This window comes from Phalacrocorax aristotelis, chromosome 3, assembly GCF_949628215.1.
Source record: "Phalacrocorax aristotelis chromosome 3, bGulAri2.1, whole genome shotgun sequence".
NCBI classification, from domain to species: Eukaryota; Metazoa; Chordata; class Aves; order Suliformes; family Phalacrocoracidae; genus Phalacrocorax; species Phalacrocorax aristotelis.
Window position 1 is genome coordinate 115157035 of NC_134278.1, and position 16161 is coordinate 115173195.

The following is a 16161-nucleotide window of genomic DNA, read 5'->3' on the forward strand; positions in this document are numbered from 1 at the left end:
CCCAAGATGAGACTGGTTAGCTGCTTCCTGTAGTGACACTGGCAAGTCCTGGGCTTCAAGAGCTGGACCTCACTGAATGCAATGTCTGAAGACCCCGCTTTAGGCTTGCAATTTTTGTACTTTAAGCCTCCTTTCTACACTAGCAGTGTCATGGTCTAAACTTGGCCAATTCCGCTCCCAGAAATCAGGGAACAGGCTTATTTTCTGGTGTGTGTCCAGCATCTGTGAAACTCATGGAGAGTTAAAGGTGCTGTTCTTCCAGCTTAGTGAAGACACAGACCTTATCTGACCACCCCGGCTAAGTCTGGCCTATGTATAATCAGGATGGGAAGCTTCCAATGAAATTGTAAGCTATTCATTGCTCTCTACAGATTTTTGAGAAGGGGAGGAGGGGTGCTTATCTCTTCTCCCTGGTACCCAGTGACAAGACACATGGGAATGTTTCAAAGCTGCATCAGGGGAGGATCAGACTAGATATTAGGAAAAATTTATTTACCAAGAGGGTAGTCAGACATTGGAACAGGCTTCCTAGAGAAGTAATCTAAGTGGTCAGGCAGTTGGACTAGATGATTATTGTAGGTTCCTTCCAACTATTCTATTCTATTCTATTCTATTCTATTCTATTCTATTCTATTCTATTCTTGCTGTGCTGTGCTATGCTGTGCTATGCTATGCTATGCTATGCTATTCCTTTCTGTTTCTGTTTCTGTTTCTATTCCACTTTACTCTGTTCTATCTTATTCTAAGATACTGTGAGGAACTGTGCTTGGGATGGATTAAGAGGGATTTTGGTTCTGAGTCACTAGAAGCAATGAGTCCTGATGAGATCACTTGCCACAGCATGCAAGTTTGAGAAAGCCATAAGCTGTTTCACAGAGGTAGCTGGATTGTAGGCAGGCCACTTACACTGGTGGTGTCATCACTTCTGCTGAGTCCTTCTGCTGAGTAGGAAACACAGATCTGGAAGGCCTGCCAAACTGAATTGCTTCTTTACTTCTTCAACAGAGATAATGCAACCAATGCAAAGTTGTGTCTGAGAGGTCATGGTGGATGATCAAACATAGGAGTCAGTGTTAGCGTGGGTGCCACATGGCTGCATCTTGTTTCTGACAAGTGACAGTAGTCAGTGCTGTCAGGTCACACAGATTGACAGATACCAGCTATGTCAATGTAAAAGCAAGTTGAACCATGAAGACATCCATTTTGTAAGATTCAACATCGTAGCTCCCTCATTCCTACCCAAACCTTGTTTATGAACACAGCACCCTGCTACTGCACACAGGTGCATGCAGGTGGCATCCTGGAGGTAGCTGCATTCTGTTGGATATATAAAGTTTGCCTTGTATACAAATACATTGTTAATGAAATCCATGCCATTATCTCCAGGGCAATAACTTTACATGGTAGAGATTACATCACTGGATTGATTGAGGGGAGGCTGATTTTCCTAATGAGTATGATTCACTTCCCTCTAGGCTCTTGAAAGCAAGTTGTAGTTAGAGTTAAGTGAACAGTTTGTAATGAAAAAAATTTATTCAATTTTTTTAATACTCTTTCTTTTTCCACTTATTCAGATGGGTTCTTGGCTTTACTCATTCCTCCATCAATAGATGTGTATTTGACTAATGTTTTGTGCAGACATCCAGCAGTTCCTGTGGGCTATGGTATGGACCTTTTGGATAGACTGTGGTCTCTTCTGGTAGTATCTGCTTGGTTTTTTTGGAAGTTAGTTAAATACCATGATTATGAGCAAGGCTTATAAATACCTGGCAAGATAACCACATATTTGTAAAGTGTCATTCAAGCTCTGTAGGTTCAATACAGTGGCTCTGAACCAAAGACTGTTGAAGTCGTCATTTTTCTAAAGACTTCAGTGAACTTTGGATTAGAGCCATAGATTTAAAGATTATTAAGAACAGATGGGACCAATACATCATCTAATCAAACTTTCTGAATAACCAAGGGCAGAGAACTCCCTCCACTTACTCTTCCTGGAGCCCAGTAAATACTATGTGTCTACACCTTTGGATATTTACTTACAAAGGGGACTAACAGCATGCTTGACATGGCTTGCAGATGTGGGACTGAATCATCCCTAAGCCAAAGAGCTGGGCATGTAAAGCTGAAGAAGACATGGAGAGGAGGGAAAGGTATTCAGATGTGGATGGGCTATATGTCACTTTTATTCCACAAATAACATGTCTTCATGTTGATGCAGGCATTCTGCTTAGTACCTTGAATCTGGGTGCACGGATCCCTGCCTTCCCTTGCCCCTCACTAAAAGTGTGTCACTGACTCAAGTTCCAGTGCAGATAGCCACTGAAATGTTACCTTCTTCAAAAGTCCTCTGCTTCTGTTTTACCAGTCATGATCTGACCACATTCCTGCTGCAGAATTTGCTGGGAAGGTTGTCAGGGCACAGATTGCTGACACCAATTCATTTGCAGATGCCCTGAAGCCCCACAGATCATCTTTGCTCCTGCTCACCTGATTTGAGTCACTATTACTCATCTGGTGGGAAGCTGCTATGATCCTCCCTCCCTTCTTCCAGGCTCTCAGCAAAGTGTCTTTCCATGCAGACTTGGCTCACAGCAGCAGCAGCCTTGCACAAAGCTGAGTAGCTGTAAGGATTACTGCAACCTGATCGTCTTCTGAGATATCAGGTGTTGCATCAATTATTCAGACCCTGAAATTGCTAGATACAAAACCTAACAGACACTTGAGAGGAAACGTGAGCTCTCAATGCATATCCAGCTACTTTAGAACTCCCAGATCACTATTCTGTTCTCTCCATGGACAATTAACTATTTCACCAGCACCATAATTGTACAAGTGGAGACTGCAGTTGGTCATTCCAGGTGCACATCTGGAGACCCCCCTGGGTGCTCTGACAGGACAAAGGCTGGGGAGCCAGAGTGCACAATTGTCTTGCACTACTTGTGCAACCTTCCCAATCTGTTTCTGAACTTCAACAAGACATGATTTTGTCACGTATATTGAAATGCTTCCCAGAAAATCAAAAAGTGCTCAACAGGTATCAGTCATCACTATTACTTCCAGGAGTGACTGCCTCTCCCAAAGAGAGCTCTGCAGAGACAACAGGCACCCCAGCACTTGAAGGAGTTTGCAGATCCAGACTGGGAGTCTGACTGTCTCAGCCAGTCCCCTGGAAGTTTTCTGATGAAAGTACAGCTGGGCATGAAATAGGAAGGGAGTCTTGCTATAAGGCATCCTGCCTCAAAGCTGGGAACGCAGCCTGCTCTAACGGCCTTCCTGCAGCAAACCACTTCCCAGGCTTGAAACATTCATCTCTCATGTCTCCTTGGGTCAGGCAGAGGAGGTGGCCAGAGAACAGATTTTGAGTGGTATCTTCAGTTCAAAAGGAAGAGTATGTGATCTCAGCTGCTCATTCCTGCTGTCTTGCTGGCTTCAGCATTGAACTAAAATAGCCCATCTGCTCCAAGCCCTGCAGCCATGCAGCTGCCCTGTGCTTGGCTCCCGGGACTGAGAGACCACAGACTGGGTGATGATGGGGAAATAAGTTGTTAACAGGGATAGGGAAGAGACAGGCAAAGTCTTCCTCGGCATCTGCTTCTGCACGTTTTTTGTCAGAAACCCTCCTATACACACCACCTGTATTTTGGGGGCTCTGGGAGGCTCCCTCCTCTCTGGCCGAGGTCTTTGCAAAGCCTGCCTACAGAAAGGAAGCAGGCAGACTGCCCCTGTCTGGCTGTTGTGCTCTTTTAAACCTGGCAGTGTCTATGAGGCAGACTTCTGTTTCAGCTTGTCTGAGAGAGCTGAGCACAGTGCATGCTCTCAGTCTGAGAGCTGAGCACATGAATTGCGCAAAGGACGCAGCTGTCTCTGGTGGCAAAGATGAAAGGGTCTGTTATCAAAGCTGGGTAAAGAGAGAGCATTTGCCTGGAGGCATCTGGGCGTGTCACAAAACAGAGGGCGAACAAGGAGCAAGCAGACCTCACAGCAACTATAGTTTACATTGCTTCTTGAGCCTGCAGAATTGGTGGGAAATGTTGCCTATACATGGTCTCCTTGCTACGTTCCTCATACTCCCATTTTCCCCCAGGCTGGCCTCTCCTTCCTCAGGTAGTACCCAGCACTTCTGGGGACTTCTGAGCCGCCTTCAGACTGCTTGATTCCAGAAAACGTTGGGGGGGAAGAAAGATGGACTGCTGCAGCTCGCTGTCCTGAGGAAAAGAGAAAGTGTAATGACCCTGTCCATGGGCATGCCAGCACTGCTCCCTGTGGAGCCTCTTCTTCACAGCTGCTTCACCAGAGTAGGTCTCAAGCCCTGCCTTGGACTTGGTCTTTGTAATGAGAAATCATGGTCTGGCATCTACCCTGTGAAGGGCCTTAGGACCACAATCCAGACAGTCCATTCTGGGGTTTGAGATTAATTTAGATGCTCAAATCTATAGCGCTCAACTTCAGGAGAGCAGTGAGTGATGCAGGCTGCCAGATAGGAAGAGAGAGGTTGGTGTGTCTGACAAAGACCAACACTGGCTGTCTTCCTACTCAGGACAAACAGGAGACTTACCCCATCAAATCACCTTCTGGGCTGAGCCCTCTCTGGACATACCAAGCTCCTGTGCAGGTGGTTTTGCCGGCAGCCCAAGCTGGGCCCAATTTTCCATCACGTGCTCCATAAAGGCTAATTCACATGCCTTCCCGCCCCCTGCCCCACGTGCCCACCAGAAATGGTGCAGAAATAGTCCCACAATTGCTCATTAAATTAAGGGCATGATGGTGCCGTGTTTGGGAGGACTAGGGTCACAATAAAAGCTGGGCTGTTTTGCTGCCCACAGAAGCTGCCCACTGGCGGAATCAGGGCTTTGCAGGTGCATCCCAACCGGCATGTCCCATCCTGCTTGCCAGGAGCTGCACAAAGAAACAAAGCCAGCAGCATCCATTTCAGTGCTGAGTACCTGGGGGTCCCTCTGCCCTGCCTGGGGCTCAGTCAGAGGCAGCACTGGGCTCATACACAGCCATGGCCCTGACAAGTGACCAGCTCTGAACTTGACCCTGAACCACCCTTTCCCCTTGCTCTGCTGAAAACGTCTTTCCTTCTGGTACTACACCCAGCTTTCCCTGACCAGACACTTTGTACCTCTAGCACATATTCCATCCCAACAGAATTTCACTGATGAGGGGTTTTTCTTCTATTAAACAAACAAAACCAAGTATTTGATTCAACTGTCTAGTTTGTTTATTCAAGCTCAGCAATGAATGCAACACTGCTGTCTGGCAAGGGTCTGCTTCTGCCTGCTCTCCATTTACGTAGATCATATTGTGCAGCCTTGCTTGGAGAGCTCCCAATAGGCAAGGACAAACTCTCTGGCTATACAGGTAGAAGCAGTGGCTATGGAAAGGTCATGACTTCTTTCTTAGGACTAGATGGACAGAAGAGGAGCTGCACAACTGCATTTAGACCACGATATATCTCACCCTGCTCCGTGACTTCAGGCAGGCTACGTCCTGTGTGTGTTTTTGTATGGGGGATCCCTGCTAGGAGCAAAAGGGCAAGCCCTAGATAAGGGGAGGTACAGGTTGTTCTCCATCTCTAGAAATGGAGTTGTGCTCAAAATGTCGAGAACTTTTCATAGATACATCCTCTTCTATAGATGGGGAGGCCTCTAAGGGTGCAGGTCCTCAGCCTTTACAAGGATATCTGGATAAAAACAAGCTGTTGAGGCAGGTCTGGAGTATAAAACAACAGGAGACATTTCCAACAAATACATGGGGTTTTTTTGTAATGCAGATTCTTCCCTTTTGGGGCTGGTGGTATTTTCTGAAGGGTGAGAAATCCCATGAGAAAGAATCTCTGTGTGGAGAGGTACATGGACACACAGATGTTGTAAATTATCACACAGCTGGTTACGGAGGGAGTCACGCAGGGAGCTGGAGTATTAGCATGAATTATCATGGCACAGAGGACACCGAGTAAATGGGACCTTCTCTGCATCCAGACAGTGCCTTCTGACAGCATTCTGCATATACCAGGATGGAGGGGGCCATAGCAAGGCAGGATGAACCCCAGGGGAGATCTCTATCTCATGATGGAGCTTCACCATGCAGGAACAGGGCTTGGCAGCACATTTGGGGCTGCTAGGGGGCAAAGAGACCAGCAAGGCAGCTCAAGCACCATCCTGCTCAGTAAGCCAGCAGGGGACACACACTAAGGTCCTTCCTATCACTGACCCTGTGGTTACTGGGTGCTGCCCAGTCCTGCCAGTGTGGGTCAGTGACTGCCTCTCTGGGAAAGCATTTGTGTCCCCTGGGCTGGGGCTGGGCAGAGCAAGCTCTGGAGAAGCTGTCTGGTCCCCATGGGCTGAGCGCATGCTCTCCCTGCTGCGCTTGATGAAGGAGAAGGATATGTGCTGGAGCACAGGTGTTTGGAGACTTGCTCAGCTCACGATGCCATTTGTTTTCTGCTTTGCTGGGCTGTAAACAAGCACACGTCCGGCTGAGAGAGTGGTACGCACCATCCTGCCTGTGTGCCTCCCTCTGCCTACAGAGAGCAGGAGGTCTCCAGGAGGTGTGGAGAAATGGAGGACCTGGTCACTGTTAGGCTGAGTGTCTGGACTGAAGGCAAGCAGGACCATGGTTCAGCAGGTGAAAGGCAGAGGGAACCTGCTCCTAGCTTGATCCTGTGGTCAGATCTACTGTGAATTTCCATAATAACTCCTTCAGTGGCCGTGGGCTGGCACCATGCAGCACAGCAGCACAGTGAGCTGCCACATGGGAGCAAAGCTGCTGCCCATGGCAGCGTTCAGGGGCTGTGAAAACACAGCTGGGCTTGGGACTGAGAGGCAGACACCCCATCTTTCCTGTAGGGAAGAACATAGTCTGTCCACATTGTCTCCTGCAAAATATTTAAGTATGGGAAAGGAATGTGATTAAGCAAGATGGTATAATGACTCGGACATGAAGTTGGAGAAAAGCCCAAGGACTCCTGATTCTTGTCTTTTAAATGTCAGACTCTGTACCCTCCCTCTACTCTGTTCTGGCCACATATTGGATAGGCCTTTGTTCTTCTGAGACAGCATAAATTTAACATTATGGAGCATGGATATTTTTTTCTCCCTTTTTTGAATTCCTTAAACCACATCCTGTTGTACACACTTAGAAAGTCCGTCACTGGTCACAAACAACCTCTGAGGGGATTTTCTGTGAAAAGGGATGGCAGGATTTTGTTCCATACACACCGCATCAAAGATGGAAGCCTTGTATCATTCATCTTTCTATACCAGCACTTTCTCTAATTAGACCATGGATCAAATGAGCAAAGGAGCTCAAGCATAGCTCCATTGCAAGTCTGCTCCTACCATATCACCATCTGCTCTCTATGTACACAGACAGGTGGGGATATGCTGGAGAAAAGGAGCTGTAGCTGTAGTTTGCCTGCTTTCCTCCCGTTAGCACTTGCATTCCTCATCATGAGGCAAACATAACCATACCGTTGCATTTACCCCACTGCCTGCATGCCCCAGGTCCCCTCGCCCAGCACATCAAGCCCAGGGGTCCAGCCACGTTTTTGCCTCTTTGCGGTGCAGTGTTATTGTGTCTCTGCTGGTCCGTTCCCTCCATCCCAAAATTCATATGCATGTCAGACAGGTCAGATAGTGATGGATCATAGATCTGTCTGTACAATTGGCTTTGTCATGTCAGGGGATATTGCTTCAAACCCATCCTCATTTGATGGTGGTTTAGGAGGTCAAGGGTGGAAATGTGTTTGTTTCTTTGATTTTTTAAATCCACAGTAAAATCCAAAGAAAATTCCCTGTAGCCAGATACAAGTAATTTTCACGGGTTTGCTGTAGGGGAAATATTGACAGTCAAAACTTAACATATTGCTGTTTATATCCCCAAAAAGTCCCAGCCACAGCAGGGAACTGGAGGCTTTGATTCCCCTGATCCCTTTCATTATAGCCTCCCCACCGTAATGAAGCAGAAAGAGAGCGTCCCATAGCAATTAGCCAACCTGCAGTACAGCACCGAACATGCCCAGTGCCTCTCTAAAGCTGGTGGGGATGCCTCATGTGTAGAGGTGGGACAGTGGTGCTTCCCAAACTCTAACTAAGATTCCATTTTCTTGCTATTGGTGAGCTCTCTGAACCCTTCTGCTTTGAAGTTACTGAAGCGGTGGCTGCAGGAAAGGGTCTGTGGAGTGACCCTATGACTGGACACAAGGGACCCTGTACACCATGCTGAGATCAGTTAAAGACATGTAGAGATAAAGTTCTCTGTAATCAGGAGTGGAAAGCAGCCCAGAGGCTTTAATTGTCTTATTCCGCATATATTAATGTATGAAGCATAATTAGAGACTGTGAAAGAGTAAATTATGGCACAAAGACAATTTATATTCCTAGAAATTATGAGTCAGTACAAGCTGATACTATTTCTTCATCTCTAGCTGTGCTACGGTTATTTTTCCATCCTCTGCTTTCTAGCTCTCAGAGCAGTAACTTTCCCCCACAGCACTGTAACAGAGAACACCAGCCTGACACTGACTGCTATTCATTAACATCAATTTAAATGAGGGAAAGACACCTGTGTTTGTTGCAGGGATTATGAACAGTCATAAATGCTTTCTGAGGATTGTTGTTCGTGCCTGGATTTGCCTGCACTAAGCTTTGGGCTTTTAGTTCGTGATCAGTGGTGTTAACAGTAAACCACATTTAAGGAAGCGCTCAGAGCCCCTGTTAGAAAGGTGAAAGCTTTTTTCTCCCTGGCCTGGTTTTAGCCCTCATTTTGGGTCTGCAGATGACTGCCAGGCTATACAGGGTCTGAGCCTTCTCCACACCATGTATCTCTCCATCCACTGGACATTTCTTGCCATGAATCAGTTTCTTCATCTTATCTCTATCTATCTTGACTGCAGTTAAATGCCATAGGAATTTCCATGGGGGCTTTCAGCCCTGGATTCCCACTTGGGTGCCAAACCTAAACTGGGGCTGCAGACAGGATTTCTCATGGAGAACTATCTCCTGAGATCACCCCATGCTGGAGCAGTGATCCTGCACAAGCGCAGCAGGGGGTCACTGTGACATCAGGCTGCACACGAGCATGGATCCCAACAGTCTTCCCTACCCATCCCGTGTTGCTCTGCTGCACTTGGCACAGCACCCCATCTCTCAGCGTGCAGCATCATCCTCCCCTTGTTTCCTAGCTGCTCCAGCTGCCTGCCTTTCCATCCTAGCCATGTAAACTGAGCTGTGCCTCAGCCTTTCCCCACCCCATGACCCCACATTAACTCCCCCCAGCAGTCCTGCGGAGAGCTCTTGAGGAAACCTCTGCCTTCTCTGCCATCCTACACAGACTGTGCCCATGGCCCTGCCCTTACAGACCCTGCCTCCCTCCCAGCGATGCCTGTGCCAGCTCTTCTGGATCTACACTGCTATTCAGTGAGACAGTGAAGTCCCCATCCCGTGGAAACTGAAAGAAGACCTTTTCTTGTTGTGAGAAGGTAACATTTAAAGGCATCCCTTGGGCTACTCTATCTGGCAGCCCAGCTGGTGCTCTTTTGTGTGAGTGCCACTCTTTTGAAATGCCAGCTCTGGTCTTAAAGGCAGCCAGCAGAAGGTATGGCTCACTCTCCCTGTAATTGATTCCTCATCATTCATCACTGGCCTTTATTCTCCCGTTTGATTGGGAAGAAAGAACAATACAGACTACAAGACAAATGCAAAGATTGCCTTGTATGGGGAGAGGTAACAACAGGATTGCTGGTGTCCTGGGATTTCCCTTGTGTTTGTCTGTCTCTGGTCAGCTGGAGAGATTTAGCAGCAGATGGATGGTCTTTGTGTGTGCCTCACCAGCAGGTGCCCTTAGGAAATGCTGACCCATCTGATGGGGGAGATGAGGAAGGCGTGACAACAACAGAAATAGGTAACAAAACTGGCCAGCTGTATTTGGACTCTGATATAGGAAACTAGGCAATATTGTAGTATAAAACCAGGCAAAAGGGGTGGCTGCAACAGCTGGCGCTGGAGAACATGCCAGATGGGCCTCTCACATCTCCACTGATGGAGGCATGGGGGTTGGAGAGCAGGTCCCACTTCTGTTCTTCTCAGTTTGTGACCACTGGAAAGGCAGAAGAGATCAGGCCCTTCTGTTCCTTAGTGTCATCTTGTTCAGGTCTTGTAAAATGCTTGCTGTTTCTGAGTTCCCCTCTAAGTGAGTGAGTGTTATTATCCGTCTTGATTATCATCATCGTATCATGTCAGCAGATAAAAGCAGATGAAAGCAGTTTGCTAAGGATCACATGGCAAGTTGGTTCACAGCTGTGAAAGGGCTTCTCACACCCCACACACGGGTGGATCACGCATTGGCCACCTCCTGCAAAGTGCGATTTGGATATAAGGTCTGTGCTCTAGGAGGGGCACCTTACAAGCATCAGGTGGCTGGTTTGGTCTGAACTTGTGTGACATGCTGAAAGCTGCACAGGGAGTGACGATGGTTAATAAGGCATGAGATGGTTATTGCTAGATGGCATGGAGGTAGGTGTGGGCAGGTGTGAATTCACCAGCGGTCAGGAGCTACAAATGTCAATATCTCCACATAAAGACAACCTCCCTTTTAGCCTGGGACTTAATCTATGGATTTTCATGACTGTAAGTAGGATCCTGGAACAATGTATGATTTTAGGGCAGTGGGCTGAACCCAAAGCTTTCAGCGCTTGTTCTATCACAAAGTTGGCTTTTGGGGCCAAACTGAAAAATGGAGATAAAGAAGCTCTGAGCAATTGGAAAGATGACTTGGAGCTTTCTGTAGTCCAGGACTGCAATGTTTTATGGCTCTGCCTGGAGCACAGATCTGAAGGTTCATCTCCAAGTACCTCCATCACCAGCTATACCCGTTTAGTTTGAAGTCCTGGAGCCTCTGCCATGTCTCCCAGAAGCACATTCCCAGTGACACTGACTGGGAAAGGGAGATGTTCTGGTTCTTTTCCAGCCTCAGGGTGGGTCTGTAACTTAGCAGGGATTGCAGGTAGAGCTATGAGACCTGACTCCCCTTCACAACTCTGATGTGTAAGGCAGTCATGGGCATGCTTTTCATCTCATTTGACCTTCAGTTTTCCATGTGTAGACAGGAATAGTGAAACGCCACAGGCTGTGGGCAGGTAAGGGAGCTTCCTTTCCAATTGCAAACCATTTGAAGAACGCCTGCTCGTATTCTGTATTGTTCTGTTAGGGAATTTAGGGGCCAAAATGTTGAAACATTTTCCTGATGCTGGAAGGACATGGAGCTGTCAGCCAGGATACGCTCAGGCTTGGTTTGAGTTTAGGCCAGGCATTCACAGCCAGTGCTTCGGAGCTACTAATTTGCATTCCAGACGCTTCTCTGGGTTTCTATCTCACCTTTGCTTTTTTCCTAGGGCATCAAAGTTAATTTGCTGCCTGATTTGTCCCAGTGCTGGCTATTCAGCTAGACTCTTGCACAACAGATGCTAGCTTCAAGTCCTCAGATGAGGGTAGAATAGACAGTGGTTGGTTTTAATCCTTGCTTGTTAGCAGCTTCATATTAATTCTTCATTCACGCTCAATCTCTAACTTCACTGGCTCTGGCATCTGTAATTAGCTACTCTGAACACACTTCCGTTGACAATGATTAAGGGGTTATTTAGTTCCTGTGTTGGCATCAGTTTGACCAAGGGCCTCCATGAGGACTAGGTATCCTCCTTAGAGAAACTTTCCCTTGTAGGAAACTCCTGAGGGCAGGGAGGACACCAAGAAACCAGCAGCTCAAAGCTGGTTTTGCCAGAGCCTCCTGTAGTGATATCTCCCATCCTTGGCACTGTGTTCCGGGGGGAGGTCCCACTCGCTTACCTCTGTCTCTCCAAGGTGGTGCAGTGCCACCCAGTCTCAAAAGAGTGAGAGAAAAGTTCTTTCACTCCATATCTTGGGCTGTGGTCTGCATCCCAAACTGAGTAGCACCAGGGAAAGAAATTGGATACACCCTCCCTGTTCCATCAGGCCTTCATTTAGTTTTCTCAGTGAGCCTTAGTGCTAACACTTCTGAATATTTCCAGGCAATAACATGCCCCTCTTTCCTCAGTTCACTAAACTATGCACATATTTCATTCTTATAACCTTTTCTTGTAAGTCAGCCACTCAGAATCTAAACATTTCATCATCTTTATTATGCATCTCTCAACTCCCAGTGATGTATCTCTTATTTTCTGACAGCCAGGTGCTTGACGGGGGTACTTCCAGGTCCCCATCCTTCACACAGTGCCCCTAAGGCTGATGAGCCAAGAATTAAGAATTTCCAAGGATCCTGCAGGAGGGAGATCATATAGGAAAGTCTCTCTCCCTGTCTCTTCCCCTGACCCCTTGCTGCTGCCTTTCAGAAGGGTGTACCTGGAGAAGAATGCAGCATCCCAAGTGCAGACTATGGACATATAAGTAAGGGTTATTATTGCCTCTCTGCTCTCAGGTGTAATATGTCTGTGTATGGAGATCAGAAACACTGATGTGCAACATCATGACTAGAGTTGTGATTGATTTTTTGTTTTGCCAGCTGAATTGGAGGGAGAAAAAAAGTGTTTCGGGTCAACCCTGAGTGAATGTTTAAAATTATTTTTTTTTTCGCTGAAACAAAAAAGGAGAAAAAGTAATCTGAGGGGATTACTAAAAAGATGCTGCAGGAAGACAAACTGAGATGGTTTAATTTGTGGGTAAGGGGCTGTGACACTGTTTTCAACGTGAGAACTGGAAATGCTTTGAGATTTGTTAGCTTTGGTCTTGGTTTAATGGGAGACAAAACCTTTTGGGAATTGCTTTGTTTGAAAGAACTTGAAGTCAGTGTTGATTCACAGGGTCTTTGTGTCTCTCTGAAAATGTGGGTCTGAGATGGTACAGGCGGTGTGGTACAGCCAATGACACCCAGCACTAGCAGCTCGCTCCAAGGCTGCTTCCAGGGCAAGTAGCAACTGAGTACACAGCTTGTATTTCTGCAGCTGATGGCCAGGGCCAGAGCAGGGAGGGCTGTGAGCTGCATAGCATACATCAGGTGTTAGTGGTGAACAGGGAGAGGCAAACATGTGTCCCGGGCTCCCCAGTTCAAGTGGGATTTTGAGAAACTGGTATGGGTCCAACGGAGGGGCATCAGGATGGCCAAGGGCCAGGAACAGAAGTCGTAGGGAAATGAGGTTGAGGGACCTGGATTTGCTCAGTCTGGCAACGAGGAGGCTGCTATCAGCCTTTGGCTGCCAGCTGTTTGAAGGGCAATTTTAAAGAGGCAAAATCTTATCAGTAGTGTTAGACAATATAATAGGGAACATTGGCTACAACTGGTAGTGCTGGAGGTTCATACTGGACATTAGGACAAGTTGATTTGCTCAGGGAATTTCAAGACTTAGCCAAGCAAAGCCATGCTGCCCTCATGTAGAGCTGGAGACAGCTTCAAGCAGGAGGTTGGATGCGATGCCTCTGGAGGTGCCTTGCAGCTAGCATTTCTGCCAACCCTTCTTTGTGCCAGCGCAGCCATGCTACAGACTGCTTCTTCCTTGTCCTGCCCTCTCTGTCTTCATCTGGGTCTGTGTCCTCCCCTGGATAGCCCAGATGGATGAAACATTGCTGGTGGTACTTGCCCATCAACCTGGCTCCCTCCAGAGTTTACTTGCGGGGCTCTGCAGGCTGTCCCTGGGCTGGCTGGGGCATACAGCTGTGGCTCGAGGCTGAGCCCCAGAGCTACACTGGGGGCCAGCCCAGCAGGCAGGGTTGCCTGCCTTCCCCAGCACACCAGCACCCGGTTTGTCTCTTACAGGCTCCTTGAACCTCCTAGTTCGTGTGCGGAACAAGCGAGCCATCGACACCCAGGTCTGGTCGCTCAGCGGGAACCGGGGGAACATGTGGCAGCAAGCACATGTGCCCATCAACCCGCCTGGGCCCTTCCAGGTAAGTCACATCCACAGCCAAGGAGCCACCTGCCACCTGTCCAGTCCATGTGCCATGGGCTGTAGGAGACTTCCCAGCAGACATCTGCATCTATGGCGTAGGGGCTGATCGGGCACAGGGAGGGCACTGAGAGCTCTCCACCCCAGCCAGGGTCACTAGGGAAAGGCAAGAGCTTGGTGCATGCACGGAAATCGAATCCACTTCTCTCTGAAGCCATCCGATGTTGTTATGTGCAAGAGTCAGTTTGACACTATAAATATTCTGATTATTGCTGGTCTGGAAACTGCTTGTCAAAGAGCTCCTTCTGCTAGCAGGTCTGTGTGACAGGTCTCCTGGTGTTGAGCAGCTGGGGGATTCTGGCCTGTTTTGAGCACTAGGGGTTTCTCCTAGCATGTGCTGCGAAAGCCCAGCCCCACTCTCCCCCTGGTTTAGGACTGTAGGCCAGCTTGTGAATAGGAACTGGGCACTCTGTATCTGAGCATTGAGTCGTTTATGTGTACCCATGAAGTGGGCTGCTTTGTTACTGGATGTTTTATTGCTGATGTTTTTGCCCAACATGCTATTTGGTGTTGTAGGAACGTTTGTGAGAGCTGGGTCTGTGCAGACTGGTAAGTTATGGCAATGTGGCAAAATGCCCAGCATGCTTTTGGGTACTTTAAAATAATAAATAAGAATTTAATTACTCTTGCAAGTGCTGGTCAGTGTTCGTTGGTTTGTTAGTTCAGCACATTTAATAAAGCAGTGCTCTACATGCTCATTTATTACTTTACAGATGCTTGGCACACAGGGGTTGGTCCCGTGAGCAGTGGACTCTGGCTTTCCAGATCCTATGAGTACTGGAGAAACAGGAAGGAACTGATATTTGGGACCTGATAAGATCTGGTCTGTGCCCTGCTCACCTCTGCAGAACCCCGCAGCATGGGAAGGGTCCTCCACAACTGCAATCTCATGCTGGGCTCTGTCCCATGCTCTTCTTGCAGATCATCTTCGAAGGTGTCCGGGGCACAAGCTATGAGGGGGACATTGCCATTGATGACGTCACTCTGAAAAAGGGGGACTGTCCAAGGAAGCCAGTTGGACCAAATAAGGGTGAGAGTGCCTGAGCCTCAGAGGAAAATGAGTCAGTAGGAGTGCGTACACGAATGCATGTGCTAGGGATGTACAGCTAATTTCAGAGTACATTCACGTGTTGGTGGGACTCAACAAGATGGTTGACTCCATGAGCAGAAATCAGCAGAGGGGCTGTCAGAATCTTGAACTTGTTCTTTACAGTCCTGGGTTAGCAAGAGCTCACAGGAACAACCAGATCCTGTAGGGACTGTGCTGCCAGACACCAGCATGATGAAGTCTGCACCAGTATGTTGGGTGGGGGATATCATCCCCAAGCAGCTAAAGGCTTCTGCAATATCTCATTTCTTGGAAGCCCTAGGTGTGGGAGCTCTGGAAAGGGAAAGACATTCTGCAGGCTCTAATGGCGTCTGCAGCATTAAGTCAGTCCATCTGCAGGAAAAAAAATCTCCCTTTTGGGGCCTGGAGCCAGGGAGGGCTGGGCTTCTTCCCATTGCCCTCTGAGCAGAGAGGCACAGCCAGGCAGGGTATTGCATATTGGGGATGGGAGCAAGCTACCCAAGCCGTATATCACCTCCCTCCCAATCCTGACAGTGAGTGCTTGAGCTAAATCCCACCAGCTCCTTTCCAGTCCATCCACATCATCCTGGTGCCAGAATTGCAGAAATGGAGACAATCCCACTCTCACTGAGGTGCACCATAGGTTGAAGCTATAGCACAGTGCATAAGCAGTACGTGGGCATTAGTCCTTGGGTGGGATTCACTGGTGTGCCTCATGTCTTAGTCCTGCCTGTGTCCTTGATAATATGCCTCAGGTGGGCAGGAGAGCAGATGTTCAGAGTATGCAAACCAGAGCCAGACAGGCACTTATGAGAAAGACTCGATTTGTCTTATTTATTTTTGAAGGAAAAAAACCTGGTTGAGGAAGAATCACTTCAACAATTTACTTAACTCCAAAGGTGAAGGGGGAAACAAAACATCAAAAAGGTCAAAAACCCTAAAAATTTCAAAATTTCAGGTGCAGTTAAAGATCTGTTTCAGCCTAGGATGGCCAAGCTGTAACCAAAACACAAGCAGAAACTTTTGTTTGACTCAAGTTGATTCTTCCAGGGAAGTAAGGAGGGTTGGATTGCAAAAGTAAGATTCAACCTTTTCTCCTGCATTAGAAAAGAAA

General features: G+C 47.7%; 1 protein-coding gene across 2 annotated transcripts in view; it reads left to right on the plus strand.

Annotated features, from left to right (window-relative positions):
• Positions 1–16161, plus strand: part of MDGA1 (MAM domain containing glycosylphosphatidylinositol anchor 1) — a 158388-nt gene that overhangs the window by 130562 nt on the left and 11665 nt on the right. For both annotated transcript variants that reach the window (XM_075089147.1, XM_075089148.1), the window contains 2 exons: positions 13789–13919; positions 14900–15008. In XM_075089147.1, the coding sequence (XP_074945248.1) occupies positions 13789–13919; positions 14900–15008 (240 nt within the window). The remainder of the gene's footprint in view (positions 1–13788; positions 13920–14899; positions 15009–16161) is intronic.